Genomic DNA, 17,609 nt, shown 5'->3' with positions numbered 1-17,609 from the left:
TAAGTGGAAAGTACTGCAGGGACATGGCTGTTCACCCTCCAGTTAATCAATCCTGCCTCAGGCAACAAATCTTAATTACTTTGGGCCATGAGAAAAGGATTTTCTTTTTCTAGTGAAGACCTTGCCCCCAAGATAAATAATGTGTTCCTTTAAAAAAAAAAAAAACTGGCTGATTTTATATTTTAAAAATTTTTAGGCCGGGCGCGGTGGCTCAAGCCTGTAATCCCAGCACTTTGGGAGGCCGAGACGGGCGGATCACGAGGTCAGGAGTTCGAGACCATCCTGGCTAACACGGTGAAACCCCGTCTCTACTAAAAAATACGAAAAACTAGCCGGGCGAGGTGGCAGGCGCCTGTAGTCCCGGCTACTCGGGAGGCTGAGGCAGGAGAATGGCGTAAAAACCCGGGAGGCAGAGCTTGCAGTGAGCTGAGATCCGGCCACTGCACTCTAGCCTGGGCGACACAGCGAGACTCCGTCTCAAAAAAAAAAAAAAAAAAAAATTTTTACTTTTTCTCTAACAAGTACCGACAGCCCTTGATTTACGTAAGATTCTGTTCTGAAAAACTTAAGTAGTGTTTTAATAGGGTAGCCACTTCACAGCAGTGATGACTCTGTCAGGGGAGACTGTTTAGACAGTATCTATTACAAAGACAATTCATGAACGTCCCTCCTCAAAATAATTTTCTTCTTAGGGCAGTGGCGCATTCTCATCTACTGCAACCTCTGCCTCCCAGGTTCAAACGATTCTCCTGCCTCAGCCTCTCAAGTAGCTCGGACTACAGGCATCTGTCACCACGTGCGGCTAATTTTTTTTTTTTTTTTTTGTATTTTTAGTACAGTTGGGGTTTTACCACGTTGGCCAGGCTGGTCTTGAACTCCTGACCTCAGACTATCCCCCCGCCTCAGCCTCCTAAAGTGCTGAAATTGCAGACGTGAGCCACCGCACCCAGCCTCAAAGTAATTTTCTTGTGACTATAGCCAAAGGCTTAACTTTTTAAAATTGATTTTTCTAGTTTTCTAGAGTCTTTGTTTTGTGATGTAATATGCATTCCTTTTATATGAGAATGAAATATCTTTTTTTCTTTTAGAAAAGAAAACGCAGAGAGAAAGATGATGATGTTGTAAGCCTTAGCAGCCTTGATCTGAAGGTAAGCCCTGCTGCCCTGTTAAAGAAAAGCATTTAAAAATATGCAGATAGCATTTTATTTCTGTGGTACAAGAATAATGAATGCTGGTTTGGGTTTTTTTGGTTTGGGGTTTTTTTTTTTTTAATTTCGTAAGTGCAAAAGTGAATAATATTAGCTCACAGACACCGTCTTTTTTGCTATTCTACTTCTTTGTTAAGAATGAGGGAGAAACTACTCTCAAAATATTAGGCTATAACTACTGATCGCAAACACAAATGCCTAAGGAGACAGGCTGTAATCTGTGCGAAGGAAGGAGGGACGAGGGGGCCAGTGGTGAAAAGAGAGCCCCAGGTTCTAGCCCATTGTCACATGTAGGACTGTCAAAACCTGGATTTTTAGGTGAAATCTCCTGAATTTTAAATGTTGAGTCCATTTTTCTTAAAAAATACATGCAAGCAAAATAGCTTATCTGTAAGTCATATGTGGTCCATGGGCTTCAAGTATGTGACATAGGATAAACTAACACTCAGCACACACTTTAAAATACTTGAAGTTTTCTTATATGAAATTGTACTTAAGTCCAAAAACCTAGTATCTTTGGAATTACTAACATCATTTTTGCCGGTTGGCAAATTTTATTGTAGCATCTTGGTTTTAGAGAGTCTTTTTCTAAGGTTATAAAAGAGTTGTACATTTTTGAATGCGATTTTTAAAAATGTTTCATATTATGTTTAACAGCAGCAGCTGCTGTTTCTTTTTAAAGACGAGATATTTTCTAAAAGTTAAATTTTTATAATCTGCTCATCAACATTTTAGCAAATCCAGCAAGTCAGTTTTTTTCTTATTTTTAGTACACAGTGTCTTCATAGAAGAATTATGTGTTTTAAGTTTTAGGCATTTTGCAAAACAGTTTTAGTTGCATTTAAAATATCTTGTATTCAAAAAAAGAAAAAAGTATGAAATGACAACCTTGATTATTTTTAGGTATGTTTCAAATCAAATCAAATACATAAATAGTATCTATAGTTTGCCACAGTAAAATACATGCTAAGCTTTAGCAATTATCATCATATAGATTATTTTGAAGCAAATCGTAGATGTCATGTCCTTTCATCTGTAAATATTCCATTCTATTTATTATCTTTATTGTCTGAGATAAGAACTTTTTTTTTTTTTTTTTTTTTTTGAGATGGAGACTCGCCCTGTCTCCCAGGCTGGAGTACAGTGGTGCAGTCTCAGCCCCCTGCAACCTTAGCCTCCTGAGTTCAAGCGATTCTCTTGCCTCAGCCTCCTGAGTAGCTGAGACTACAGGTGTGTACCACCATGCCCGGACAATTTTTGTATTTTTAGTAGAGATGGGGTTTTGCCATGTTGGCCAGGCTGGTCTCAAACTCACAGGTGTGAGTCACCATGCTGGGCCTCAGATAAGAACTTTTTAAAAACAATAAAATACACTTTCTACAAAACAGTACAAATAATAATAATTCCTTAATATCAGATTCAGTTCAGAATTCATGCATTTTCTTGAACCTGTTTGTGTGTTTTTGTGGGGTTTTTTGTTTGTTTAGTTTTTTGGTTTTTGGTTTTTTTGTTTTTTTGTTTTTTTTGGTTTTGGATTCATTTTGTCTGTTTGTAGTCCAAATAAGACACATACATTGTATTAACTATATCTCTTAAGTTTCTTTTAGTTCATTGGTTTCCCCTGTAACTATTTTCTTGGAATTTTTTGTTGTTGAAGAAACATGTCACGCAGGATTTTCCTATATATCTTTTTATAGCCTGAATATTTATGGTTGCATCCCCATGATATCATTGACTGTGTTCCTCTTTTCCCTGTATTTCTGATAAGTTGGTAATTAGATCTAGAGACCTGATCCAGTGTGGTTTTTTTGGGCCGTGTACTTACCTCAAAAAGTATATAATGCCTTTCTGTGATGCTCTCAAAATGGATTCTCATTGCCTACGTGCATTTTTTTCTTGGAGGTTGCAAGGTGATGACATGTCTTTATCAGACCTCTGTTTATTAACTGGAATACTTCTGTAAAGAGAAAATTCCCCTTATTAGTCATTTGATTACTCTGAAGTTCTGATTTACAGTCAGAGCAGAACAAGTGCTTGATTCTTTTCCTTTATCAGTTTTCAAAAATAATGAGTTCTATTCATTATCTTTCTCTGAAAGTAATGATTTTTTTTTCTTAGTATTATGAACTAATGCATATCAATACTTGTTTTACATGGATTCAGTTTTTTTTTATTTTGTTTTGTAGACAAACAAAACAAAATTTGTTTATTTTGTTTTGTAGACAGGGTCTCACTATGTTGGCCAGGATGGCCTCAAATTCCTAGCCTCAAGCAGTACTCCTACCTCAGCCTCCCAAAGTGCTGGGATTACAGGCATGAGCCACCGCACCTGGCCTCATTTCAGTTATTCTTACTGATGCCTCACATATCAGTCTTTGGCTGTTGGTTGCTATTTCAGGATGGTTCCTGTGTCTTTTGACATGACCTTTATCTCACATCTAGTGGCTTAATAGCTTCCTTGCCTTTTAGGATGACAAATTATTGCAGATCCTATTTTTATGCTCTATGCCTGGAATCAGCCATTTCTAAAAGGAGTCTGGCTGCTTTGGGAAATGGTAGAGGCTAAAATCTGGGCATTAGTAGTACTCCCTTCTACTGGATTAGTCATTGTTGGTAGGCTTTTTTAATGAATAGGGCTAGGAGATAAATCTAATTTAAAAAAACAAAATAGGAATTTATGTTGAAATTTCAAATTCAAAGATAAAGGGATTTAACTTAATCTTATCAGTCTTACTATGTAGAGTTCCTTCAACTTCACCAAAAGTCCAGAGACACTGATTTAATTATACATTTGATTTATACCACAGTTCAAAGACAACAGCTTGCATAACTATTAATGATTACTGAAAACGTTTTCTGTTTTCTTGCATTTTTCAGCTTTTTTTAAACCTTTAGGTTGTAACATAGTAGGGATGAACAGTCAAATTACTGTGCTTTTAAATTATTACACTAACTTCTGTGTGTAATTACACCAGCAGCTCATTTGGTTTTTAAAAAATTTTTGTCGTTTAAGAATTACTGCTTTTTAAATTTATCTTATAATTGTGTGACAAAATTATGTAGAAGTTTGAAGTCATTCTACAGAGGATTCTTGTTCCTATTCCTGACTCTTCTACCCTGCTCCCTCTTTCAGATGAAATCTTTTTTTTTAATTTTATGGTTTATTCTTCCACTTTTAAAATACATAAGCAACTATGTATATATATACATATATATATAGTATTCCACTTTATTGGATGAACTGTATGTAGCGTACTGTCTTTCATTATGTTTTGTTTGTATGTTTGCTCTTTGCTTTGGTATATCTTTTGATATTTAGGTAGGTTTGTGTTTTTGTTCTAATGGTTATCTTTATACTGATACCTTATGTAATGCCTTTTGGGCTACTATAAATGGGTTAATCCCTATGAGCAGTATTTTAGTTAACTAGTACTTCTCCCTGCCTTCTTTCTCTTCTGATTTGAAGTACTATTGCTTGACTTGTAGTTATAACTATGCATTTAAGGCAGGAAGTGAGCTTATTTTACTTTTCATGTACATTCACCACTTTCCTCCCATTTTTAAAAATAGTTTGTCAGAGCTTTTAGCCATTACAAGCTATACTGTAGACCCTGCTAACCATCAGGTAGTCTTAGTTCTGTGGGTAAATATATATTTAATTCTCAGCACCAGTCCTCATGTTGAGTCCTTTCTAGTTTTTTTGTTGTTTGTTTGTTTTTTGTTTTTTGTTTGTTTATTTGTTTTTGTTTCTGAAGCTCATTCTCTAGTACAGGGGTCAGCAACCATGACCACAAGCCATATGTGACTGGTCTGTCAATGTTTTGTTTATAGCTGCCTTCGTAAACACTGCAGCATCTGGGCTGAGCAGTTGTGACAGGAACCATAGGACCTATAAAGCCAAAAGTATTGACTCTCTGGCCCTTCGCAGAACTTTGCTGACCCCTGCCCTGGAGTTGAGTAGATTCTCAAGCAGTGTTCGTGGTGTTCCCCAAGTACTTGCACATTGCATGTTCTTTTCAGTTTGTTTGCAACCTTTATACTTGAAGATTCATTTGGATGCATATGAAACTCCTGGCTCACCTTTTCTTTCATTGAGTATATTTAACATTTTACTCCATTGTGTTCTGGCATAAAATATGTCTGTTCAAAGTCATAATAAATATGTAGTTTCAGGTCATCTTTTGTTTTAGCAACTTTTTTTTTCTCGAATTATACTTTTTGGTATATATTCTGTTTCCCCTCTGTACCCTTTATATTATGTTGGATCTTCATCTTTTTTTTTTTTTTTTTTTTTTTTGAGACAGAGTTTTGCTCTTTTTGCCCAGGCTGGAGTGCAATGGCGCGATCTCGGCTCACCGCAACCTCTGCCTCCCGGGTTCAAGCGATTCTCCTGCCTCAGCCTCCCAAGTAGCTGGGATTACAGGCATGTGCCACCACCCCAGCTAATTTTGTATTTTTAGTAGAGAAGGGGTTTCTCCATGTTGGTCAGGCTGGTCTTGAACTCCCGACCTCAGGTGATCCACCTGCCTTGGCCTCCCAAAGTGCTGGGATTACAAGCGTGAGCCACCGCGCCCAGCGGATCTTCATCTTTTAAAATCTTTTCTATTTATTACTTTTTCTCAAAACTTTTTATCTTTTTATTTTTAAAGCCATCCTCCTTTTTTCCCTAATGCATTAAGCATTGTACTTTTCATTCTGAAATAATTTTTTTATTTTTAATTCTTAGTTCTATTACCTCTCATTTCAATTCCTTCTCCAGTCACCTAATTTCTGAGTCTTACGTTTTTTCATAGCTTCTGTAATTTTCTTAATTTACTTCACGCTGTAGAGACATGATTCTACTCCAGTCTCTCTTTCTTTATAATAGTGTTAAGTGGAATTCTTAATATTTCTGTTGCTCATTTTTCAGTGCAGTAAGTTTCCTGTATGGTGAGAATAGGCCAGAATAGCCTTTTCAGCTTCATAACTCTAGAGCTCCCTCTTGTGTTATGTTCACAAGGTGATTTTTGCAAAGTATGGTTTCATCCTTTCTGGGATCTTTTCTGCTCCCTTTCTCTTTTGTCTAGAACTTTTCTTGTCTTTGCTTCTGTTGCCCTGTTCTTCTCAGTCTGGAATCTACTCCTAGGAGTTTTTCTCAGAGAAGTATCAGTTTCGAGAGTTTACATGGGCCAGACTGCTCCAGCACCTATTTGCATGGCATTGTTCTTGCTCTCAGCCTGAGAACAGGATCCTTCAGAGCCTTTCCCAGATTAGGCTGCTATTCTGAGACTAATATGCCATTGAGGCTTCAGGGGAGGTTGAAGGGATTCTCCTGTTCTCCGGGCCATCAGAAAAGCCCCGTGCCATCCCTCTGCCTCATCATGCACAAATGCTAATACTTTGTGGGCCTCATAACTGTCTGGTTTGTCACTCTGCTCATATTTTGAGGTTTAAGAGTAATCTTTCTCTGTGTCGTGGATTTTATTTGTGGGTTTTCCTTTTTTTTTTTTTTTTTTTTGGTTATGCTAGTTGCTCTGTTTTGTTTTTATTTTTTCCTTTAAAAGTAAAGACCTGTCAAAGAATTAACTTATTAATGAGTTACCCAATATTATAGAAAAGCTGATCAAAGGACTAGCACATACTGACATACACTAATCACTGAAGGAAAGAATGGTGGACTGAGATTACCAAATTATATATAAAATATTAATATCCTCATCTGCATCTCTACCTACAAAATTTATTTGCATTGCCATGAGTTTTCTACAGAGTTAACTTTTACCTTTTCAGAGCTATAGAAAACCCTGCTCAGTAACAAATAGTGAATCAAACAAAAGGCTTGAAGTTCTGATGATCCCAGTAGCATTAAACTGTATTTATACTTTGAAAATAATGATTGGCTAAAACAGAGATACTCAACCCTGGCTGCAGGTCAGAGTCACCTGAGGGCGGCTTGTGTAGCAGGAGAAATGTGCTATGGGACCCTATTCCAGACCAATTCCATATATGAATGCAGGAATAGGGGAGGAAATAAGGATAGGTGACATTGGGACCTAGGAACATTTGATTTTTCTTTTTATTTTTTAAAGATACCAGGTGATTCTCCTGTATAGCCAGAGTTAAAAACTAGAATGAGACATTCTTAAAGTTATTACTCCCTCCCCCTATTTTTGCTTGGACTTACATCTAAATACAACAGTTTTTATGTAATAAGCTAAACATAATCTGTTAGTACGATTATTTGATCCCTGTTGCTAGGAGCCATTCTACTTTATTTGCTTCCATGCCTGAGATATATATATCTATATATAAAATATATATATGATATATATATCTATATATAAAATATATATATATTTTTTATATATATATAAAAATAGATACTCAGTAAATATTGAATGAATGAATGAAGTATTAATAATACAGGTCAAATGAATGACATAAGACCTTGGACTTACATAAGCATATAACATGATCATTGTATTATGTATTTGGACTTTGGATATCTTACATGAAGAATTTAACTCTGATGCCAATTGAATTTTCATGTTATGGATCATTAGCTATTTTGTCTTGAAGCTGTGATTGTTTATCAGATTTTTCTCTAGGTAAAATTTCAGCCTTGTCTTATTGGGCTGACTTGCCTCTGTATTATATATACAATTATTCATTTTTAAAAGAACATAGTATTAGTTTTCCAAATGTGTTTCTCAGCTATGTATGTTAGCAACTACAACCTTTCCTTTTTATTTTGATAGGAAAGAGTCAAAAGTGATTGTTGACTTTGTTAATGTGAAATAACACTGGCACGAGTAATACTGAGCATATTTTTGTGACTTTTAAGTTCTTTAACTCTGATAGTTAATGATCATAACACAAACCAGAACACTTCTAAAAAAAGGTTTTAAAGTATGTTCTTTTTCTGAAGCTTCAAATTTAGGATCTCAGTTTCCCTAGAAGTTAAAAGGCTATGTGTATATATATACACACATACACATATATATACACATACACATATATATACACATACACACACACACACACATATACATATATATATATATATATTTTTTTTTTTTTTTTTTTTTTTTTTTTTTTTTTGACACAGAGTTTTGCTCTTGTTGCCCAGGCTGGAGTGCAACGGCTCCATCTCGGCCCACTGCAACCTCCGCCTCCCAGGTTCGAATGATTCTCCTGCCTCAGCCTCCCAAGTAGCCGGGCTAATTTTGTGTTTTTAGTAGAGGCAGGATTTCACCATGTTGGTCAGACTGGTATCGAACTCCTGACCTCACGTGATCCACCTGCCTCGGCCTCCCAAAATGCTGAGATTACAGGCGCGAGCCACTGCGCCCAGCCTGGGGGTTATATTTTGAGTATTGGTATACTCTGCCATTTTTAGATTAAACATAATAATAAGTGTTTTAGTCCTAATAAAATAACATATAAATGATAAATAATTGTAAAAGCATTGTGATTGCTTATAATTATAATAATGTCTTGGCAGTTTCTGACTTAACATTCCAAACACCACTTTGGAGAAACAACCTCTTTAGAACCATGACAGGTAATTTGATAATGTTGCAAGGCACAGATTTGAATAGTGTGAAGCTAGCTGGCATGTGAAACCTAGTGACTTATCTAGCTTACTGTTGCCCTCCACCTGCACTTTGACTTAGCTATGATTTCTACTGGTTGCCTTATAAGATAACAAAACATTGTTTTGCTGTGACAGAGGTCCAAAAAAGAAAGCCAACTGCTGGTTCAGGTGTTGATATAAGAAAATGGTGCTCTTGGCCAAAACTATAAAAGTTAAATACAAAACAATTATTCCCGATTAGTGCTCTGAGAAGCCATTGAACAACACAGAGCTATTTATCTTTAAGTTTAATCATTCCTAGACTGCAATGTATTTAAATACTTATGTCTCCTTTTTAGTATATGAATACATTGTTCTGGCAAAAAATTGAAACTGCTTTTTTAAAGACCTCTTTTACTGCCTTCAACCTCTGAAGTATCCAGTTATTGTTTGATGTTTGTCCAGGTCATTTTGTTTTTATTTATCTATTTTCACACAGTATGTGTAATGACTACAGATATGTGATTATCCTGTATATATGCTACAGCTTGCTTTTCTAAATTTATGTTTTATTGGTACATATAAAGCAGGCTCCCTAATTCTTCTTGGTTGCTATATTGTATTCCATAGTGTGTTAAGGTACCATAATCTATTTAACCAGTCTTTTAAGACTGGCTATTTTTTGTATATTTCTTATTTTTTTCATATTAAACAGTGCTGCAGTTTACCTTCTTGTGCACAAGGAGGGACCATGTTTGTGTCTCTCTTATAGATGTTTAGAAGTGGGTTGCAAGTTTTAGTTTTGTTAATATTGTCTATTTGCCTTCCAAAATGTTTGGCAAATGGATACTTTTCTATCAGTTTATGATAATATTCATACCTGAGTACCCTTTTCAACTCTATATTTTCCCTAGTATTTTAATTTTTACCAACTATTGGGATAGACAACCTGACAGGAAATCAATAAGGAAGTAGAAGACTTAACACTCAGACCAAATGGACCTAACAGACATACAGAGCACTTCACCCAACAACAGTAGATTGTACATTTTTCTCAAGTGCATATAGAACATTCCAGGATAGACCATATGTCAGGCTGCAAAACAAGTCTTAATACATTTATAAAGATTGAAATCATACAGACCATTTTTTTTAAACACACAGAGTGAAACTAAAAAGCAGTAACAAAAGGAAATTTAAAAATTTATAAGTATGTGGAAATTAAACAACTCATTATTATAAACAACCAATGAGTCAAAACAAATCACAAGGGAAATTAGAAAATACCTTCAAATGGAAATGAAAACACAACATGCTAAAACTTACGGAATGCAGCAGAAGCACTGCGGAGAGAGACACTTACAGGTGTAAACACTTTACATTAAAAAGTAAGAAATATCTCAAATCAGTACTCTAACTTTATTCCTTAAGGAGGTAATAAAAAGAAAAGCAGTCTTAACCCAAAGCTGGCAGATGGAAGGAAATTAATTAAAAACGGTGGAATAAATATAGAATCAAAAAAACAATAGAGTAAAACCACAATATGGTTCTCTGGAAAGATTAACAAAATAAACAAATCTTTAGGTAGACTGACTAAGAAAAAAAGAGAGAAGACTCAAATTAGTAAAATGAGAGTGGAGATATTACTACTATATTGTATGGAAATAAAAAGCACAATATTAATAAAAGTACTGTGAATAATTGTATGCCAAAAAGTGGATAATCTAGATGAAATGGACAAATTCCTAGAAACACACAATCTACCAAGACTGAATGATGGAGAGAAAATCTGACTAAACCTATAACTAGTAAAAAGATTGACTCTGTAATCAAAAACCTCTCCACAAAGAAAAACTCTGAATGAGATGGCTTTACTGGTAAATTCTACCAAACATTTAGAAAAGAATTAACATTAATCCTTCTCATACTCTTTCAGAAAATCAAAGAAAATGGAATACTTTCTAAGCCATTCTAACAGATCAGTATTATCCTGATAACCAAAGCCAACACAACAAGAAAAGAAAACTATAGACCAACGTCATTTCTCAGCTGCTGGCAGGTTAGGCATTCACCAGTGGCAGTGACTAAAGCAGCCTTGGTAAAAGAGCGCCCCTGCTGATGGAGTACACTAAACCTTCATGCCTGCCATCGTGGCTCCTGTGCTCACGGGTCTGTTGCACCAGCACTGGAATCCACAACGTAAATCACTGGCACCTTAGAGTCTTCAATAAGCATTAACATGAGAGACAAGGGTCCTTCCACTTTGTGGCTGTTCTCATAGGCCCATCCATATGCCTCTTCTCCAAAACTGATTTCTACCTTTTCATTCTTGGTTCCTTCCAAGCTCCTGACCAATCAATCAGCCACCCCATTTGCCACTGCCCAGGAGCCTGTGTCTGTCTGTATGTCACGCCATTTCTCCCTTCACACAGTGAACAACCAAGTGCACTGCTGACACTGGAAGTGTTCTCCTTTGCCCCGCTCTTTAGGATTACCCCTGAATGGGATGCAGTGTAGTAGTGGTCCATTGTCTGCTCATAGCAACATATGAAGCTAATTCATGTGTGAATGAGGGCCCGAGTTTTCTCTCAGTGGTTTTAGAGACCTACTCCACCCCTAAATGAGGAGTTGAAGGAGAAGTACCAGTGTAATGTACTAGGTTACATGGCAGTCTGGGCCATCTATTCATGTTATTTACTGGTGCCCTTTGGTCTTCCTTAAGCCAATCACAAATGGACCGTTTCCTTTGTATAACAGATTGCTGCTGTACTTCCCAACCTTCTGACTCAGTTGATTTGACCCTGTTTGTTTTGGGCACCTCTGCTAGCACAGTTAAATGATGCCTGTAGCCAGGGCCTCACTCTAACTAGGTCCGCCCCACACCTGGGGCTTCTTTTCAAACCGGAGTCATTTTCTGCCGTGGAAGGCATAGCTTTGCTCTGGAGCCCTAAGGCTCTGCATTGCAATTCTCTTCCTGGCCTTGCCAGAGCATCACACAGCATCTTTGTCTACCATAAATACCCCAACCTTGATGTGCTATACCAGGTCATATGGCCTGAACAGCAGGGCAGTTTGCACCAGAGCCTGGAGGTCCTGCTACAGAGACCTCTGTTGCTCTGGGACCTACTCAAAACTATCACAGCAACATTCCCACATATAGCAGATACTCCCTGCAGAAGATGAAGAGTCCTGCTAGTACTGTGCCTAGGAGATGCAAGGTGCAACACCTGTCCTTTCCTGTACAGGGGAGATCCCAGAAAGCCCCAGATCGTTGGATCTATTAAAACTTTTCCAACATGGCAACCCCTGAATTTTTGTGGCATGCGTTTGATTTACTGGGATATCCAAAATACTTTCCACTTCCTATTCACCAGGTCTTTTTAGTATAATGTTATTAATATAATGGACCTGTATGATGTTCTGTGGAATATCCAGGTCCTTGCTGACTTCGTGACAGAAAACAGAAAGTGAACAGCTTCAGGACATGAGCAAACACAGGCTGCTGTCCTGCACACCTAAAAGCTAATTACTTTTGACCCTTCTTCCTAATGGGGATTGAAAAGAGCACATAGGCCTGATCAGTAACGATAACCATGTAACAAATGCTAGATGATTTGTTGGTCTGCTCCAGTAGACTCGACATGTTGCACAAAGCAGCTGAGGTTAGAACTACCACTTAAGTTTACAGTGGTCCACTGTCATTTACCACAGTCCATCTCATTATTGTAAGAGGCACTCAGATAATTGGAATGAGAATCTAGTGAGACCATCACTTGTGCAGTCTGTAACTTTGATGGCTAATCTCTGCATTTTCTCCTGGTGTGCAGTACTGCTTCTGACTTACCATCCTGGCCCAGGTGTAAGGGGTGAAATTTCAGGGACTCCCGCTTAGCTATTCCCACCATGGTGCTGAGAAGATTATGAAAGTTCTCTCAGCTGCTTTTTCAAATCTTTTAAAGCAATTAACCAAAGCCAGCCAACACTACAGTCATTACAATTACCACTGCCCCTCTCTTGTTCATTTGCCACCACTACTATGTAAGGCATTGCCTCACTACTCGGTGTCTCATCCCTATTCATACCTGTAGTCCTTGTCAGCATTTTACTAGTGAGTGAGTCTGTTTCAGAGTCCCATCCTGTGTTTCTGATCTCTAGGACCAATCTCAGTGTCCATATTTTAGCCTAGGTTCTCCCTCCAGAAATCAGAGCCTAAAACAAGGACTCATTGACAGGTGGTCTTTCTTGAGGTATGATCCCAGGAAACAAGCTGGGGAAGTGAAAGAGAGGAGGCCCATGCACTGTCTAATTAAGTTGTCACTACCGTGGGCAGTGGGGTAGATCTCACTGGAACCCTCTGAAGAGCTGTGTAAAACACACCACAGACTTCTCCTCTCAAGGGACTGAAGAGGGGAGCTTTTATCCTGCAGCTCCTGTGCTCCATTAGTCAACAAGTGGCCTTTCGGGTGTCCATCTTACACACTCATGGCTACACGTGTGCACATGCCACACAGCAGCATCCAAGAAGCCCAGGGTGGAAGGCAAGAGATACACAGTGCAGCTGAGGCAAGGGACTGTGGGGTCACTCCTGTGGGGAGCCAGTTGCTATGGCAATGTCAAATTGGGCTGAGAAAACAGGAGGCTGGGCACAAGACACAATATCGTTTTGTCTTTAGTTTGGGGCCTTAACTGAAGGTCAGGGAAAAATGGGAGGAATCCCATTCAACAGCCTGTTACAGAAGAATAAGTGGTCTTACGTTTTACCGGAAGTTATTCGTTACCTGAGATAAAAAGTCACCACTAACAGTGCTGATATCCCATTGGATTGGCTATTTGTGTTGTCATCGCACAAAAGAACCATTGTTTTGACAATACCAAACTTACTAGCGTATGAGACTATTTTGTTTAAAGTGTGTCTAATAATACTTAATTGGTCTGAACTGATTTTTTTTCCCCCCAAATCAAATTCTTAGTACTAAGCTTGGAGACTGAAATCTACATATAACTTCATTACTAATTTCTTTCATACTCATCCAGTTCAAATGTAACTCTTTTTGTTTTTAAGTTATTACTAGATATTTTGGAACTCTGGTTTCTTAAAAGTTCCACTTTTCAATTAATACTTCCTTTTCAGTAAGATTTAAAATTTTTTTTAACTAACCTATTTTTAGTGAGATACAGAGTATATGCTTGTAATCTTGAACTCTAGAGTTTTAAAATGGAATGTAGTTTTCTCATATTTAGAAAAAGTTCTTAAAACATTTCTTGTGAATTGTGGAATCTTTTTCATATACTTGTATCATTTTAAAATATATGTTTAATTTAGTAATATAAGGCATGAAGGCTGTACAAAGACTGACAATACAGATTTTACTGGTCATATTTTTCCACAAATTAAGAACTTGTTTATGTAGTCATTTATATAATGTCCTTAAAAATACAAAGTTAAAAACAGGTTGACAATTGCATTTCACCATATCTCATGCAGAGGGCAGCAGAGAACTTAGATTTTGTTTTCTCTTTGCCTGTAGTATGGCTTCCCTAGTCTAATTTCCAATTGCTTGTTATTGTTCCAGGTAAAAGTAAATAATAATGCCTAGACCAAAAAAAGTAATGATTATTCCTAAGCTCTAATTTATTTCTAAATTCCAAACAGTTTTTCACTTGAAAGGGGGAGAACAGGTAAGTAATCTAATACTCCTTTTCTATACATAAGAGAAACATTATCTTTACCTTTACATAACTCAGTTAAGTTTATAAATTCTAGATGTTCTGCACAAAAGACGCTAACCAATCTGTGCCTCAGTTATGCCGTTTGTAGAAAGTTATACTGTTTGTAGAAAGTTATACAAATAGTTGCTGTTGGCCAGGCAGGGTGGCTCATGCCTGTAATTTCAGCACTTTGGGAGGCTGAGGCAGGTTGGATCACTTGTGACCAGGAGTTCGAGACCAGCCTGGCCAACATGTTGAAACCCTGTCTCTACTAACATTACAAAAATTAGCCAGGCATGGTGACACACTCGGGAGGCTAAGGCATGAGAATCACTTGAACCCAGGAGGCAGAGGTTACAGTGAGCTGGGATTGTGCCACAGCACTCTAGCCTGGACAACAGAGCAAGACTCTGTCTTTAAAAAAAAAAGGAAAGAAAAAAAACTCTTCTGGGCCAGACATGGTGGCTCACGCCTGTAATCCCAGCACTTTGGGAGGCCAAGGCAGGTGGATCACCTGAGGTCAGGAGTTCAAGACCAGCCTGACCAACATGGTGAAACCCCATCTCTACTAAAAATACAGAAATTAGCCAGGCATGGTGGTGCATGCCTGTAATCCCAGCTACTCGAAGGCTGAGGCAGGAGAATCGCTTGAAACCGGGAGGCGGAGGTTGTGGTAAGCTGAGATCATGCCATTGCACTCCAGCCGGGGCAACAAGAGCAAAACTCCATCTCAAAAAAAAAAAAACAAAACTCTTCTAAACTTAAACAACTGGAACTATTTTATTATCTTTTTACCTATCTCATGTCTTGTTATAAAAAGGCTATAAGTCAGCTAATTTCTCAAACGTTTTTATGGTTTCCTCCTCTATAAAAGTATTGGCAATTTAGTGAACGCCACTAGCCTGGGACTCAGGAGACTTTGGTTTTAAACTTAGTCTACTGTTAAGTCAGCTAACATATACTGAGCACTCAGTGTGTCTCAGAACATGTGCTGAAGGTTTTACATGGGTTATCTTAATCTGGACAGTGTCACAACAGCTGAGCAGACCAGAGTCAGGTCTGTTAAGCCACTGATTAACGAGGTACCTTTGGACAAGTTTCTTAAACTTGGTCAGTCCTAGTTTCCTCCATCTCTAAAACTGAGATAGTAAGTACTTCATAGGGTTGATTAAATAAGATAACGTGTATAGAACTCTAGCACAAAGTAGACCTTAAATTTTTCTTCTATTTTTCACCACCACCCGTTAAGTTTCCTTGTGAGAAAACTAAAGAGGATGGGTGAATGATCTCAGAGGACCTGTTTAGCCCTCCAATTTTATGTAGCATTGTGACAAGGCTCAAGATTCTTGAGTCTAGTTGAACTTCCACATGTTCATCATTCCTTTTTTAGATGCTGTCTACCTTTAGATCCCAAACCTGCACATTCAAAATGAAACTAAGATTTTAGTGTTGGTGAGCTGGAGCTTTTGTGAGCATGGCTGTCATCAGTATACCCTCTCTGTTTTCTATTTCTGTTTCTACATATAAGACTTCTACCTTTGCCTCTTGGGTCCCCAGCTGAAGGAGAAAATGAAAGATACCCCTTCTCCTCATTATCTTGGCTCATTTCTGTCGGAACTAAGTGGAAAAACAGTTTCAAGAAAGACATTGGGTAAGAATCCCAGGAGAACTCCCAGCTGCTTCTTTCCTAACTCCCACTGCACGTAATCCTTTATTCCCTTAGAAACTATGTGGCTGTAAAGTGTGGCCTTACTTAACGCCATATTTTAACTGATGAAGCTAACTGAACTGGACTGCTGGGGTCTAGCCTAGGCTGTTCATATTAGCTCTGAGAATGTGTGCAGATCACTGTTCGTAAAATTAGGAGTCCACAATTGCTCAGGTGCTTCTACTTTCATGCTATATGGAAATATCTTCTACAGTCATGCACTCTTAAGGCCAACCACATCACACATACTGCCCAGGGCAGACTGGACAAGAGAGAGTAGATGATGAAACAGAGCCAATCTCCGTTACTTTAAAAAATAAGACAGAAAGATGAATTATTACCATCATCTCATGTATAAAACACACGTAGCTACAGAAGGGCAGTGGTGGTCCTTCCTGCAAGAAGTAGCAACTCTCCTGCAAACCTTAGGCAATTACTTTTTATAGATTATTCGTCTTTATAAATAGTCTGCGCCCACTATTCTTCTGTATTCACTCTTCAACCCCTGTAATTTGCCTCTATCTTTACTCCACTGAAATAGCACACTTGAGATTCTCATTAAACTTGTAATCACTAAATCTGTGGCTTTTTTCTTACCCTCCTTAACCTCTTTGCTGTAATTAACATTTTTTTCTTCCCTTGGCTTTTGCTTTGTTTCTTTCCTTCTAACTACTCCTTTTGCAAAATTCTTTTTCCCTTGGCTTTCCTCCAAAGTTAGATCCTTGGACCATGTTCTTTTTGTCCAAGTTTTCTCTCCTAGGCGTCTCATTCACTCCCATAGCTTCGATTTTGATCTCTGTATCTGACTCTCCAGTCTAAATCTAGCCTCCAGCCTCTTTTTCAGGTTTTTGTCCAACATTTCCACCTACCAGCAGAATATTTTCATTTGCATGTTCTTCCACTGCCTCAGACTCAGTATATCTAAAATGTAACTTAGAATTTTCTTTCAAAGCTTGTTCCTTCTTATTTCTTGATTTGCACTAACAGTTACCCCTCCTATTTAAAAAATTTTGGGCATCTGTGACTTCTCGCATATATCATTTTCCTTTTTCCCCACTACTCCTACTTTAGGCAAAGTTCTTATTGCCCGATTGTGATTTTTGCATTATGTGTTCAGTCATCTTTCAACCATCTTAAACACCAGTCATGTATATCTTATTACAACATGGCTCTCATTATCTCTCTCACCTGTTGAGTACAGCCATCTGTTCCATCTTTACCCACAGCCCGTGACCTCACAGTGGGCTCACTGCCTCATCCTCCTCGAAATTTTCTCTTGTTCAAATCTATGAAAAGGATTACATTCAAGGCCCCACAGACATATAACATCTTAAACCTCTTCCTGGCATTGTTCCCAGCCATGTCTTAGCTTAGAAAACTACCTGAAGTGGTTTCTACTCCGGAACTCCTGTAGCACTTATTAGCTACA

At 37.8% G+C, this 17,609-nt stretch overlaps 1 protein-coding gene across 1 annotated transcript in view; it reads left to right on the top strand.

The window, feature by feature from the left end:
• Positions 1–17,609, top strand: part of NET1 (neuroepithelial cell transforming 1) — a 46,389-nt gene that overhangs the window by 15,627 nt on the left and 13,153 nt on the right. The window contains exon 3 of the mRNA XM_021943009.2: positions 1,089–1,148. Within this exon, the coding sequence (XP_021798701.2) occupies positions 1,089–1,148 (60 nt within the window). The remainder of the gene's footprint in view (positions 1–1,088; positions 1,149–17,609) is intronic.

The sequence above is a fragment of the Papio anubis genome, chromosome 11, assembly GCF_008728515.1.
Source record: "Papio anubis isolate 15944 chromosome 11, Panubis1.0, whole genome shotgun sequence".
Classification (NCBI taxonomy): domain Eukaryota; kingdom Metazoa; phylum Chordata; class Mammalia; order Primates; family Cercopithecidae; genus Papio; species Papio anubis.
Note: the sequence above shows the minus strand (reverse complement) of the source record. Positions and strands in the feature narration are given on the sequence as shown.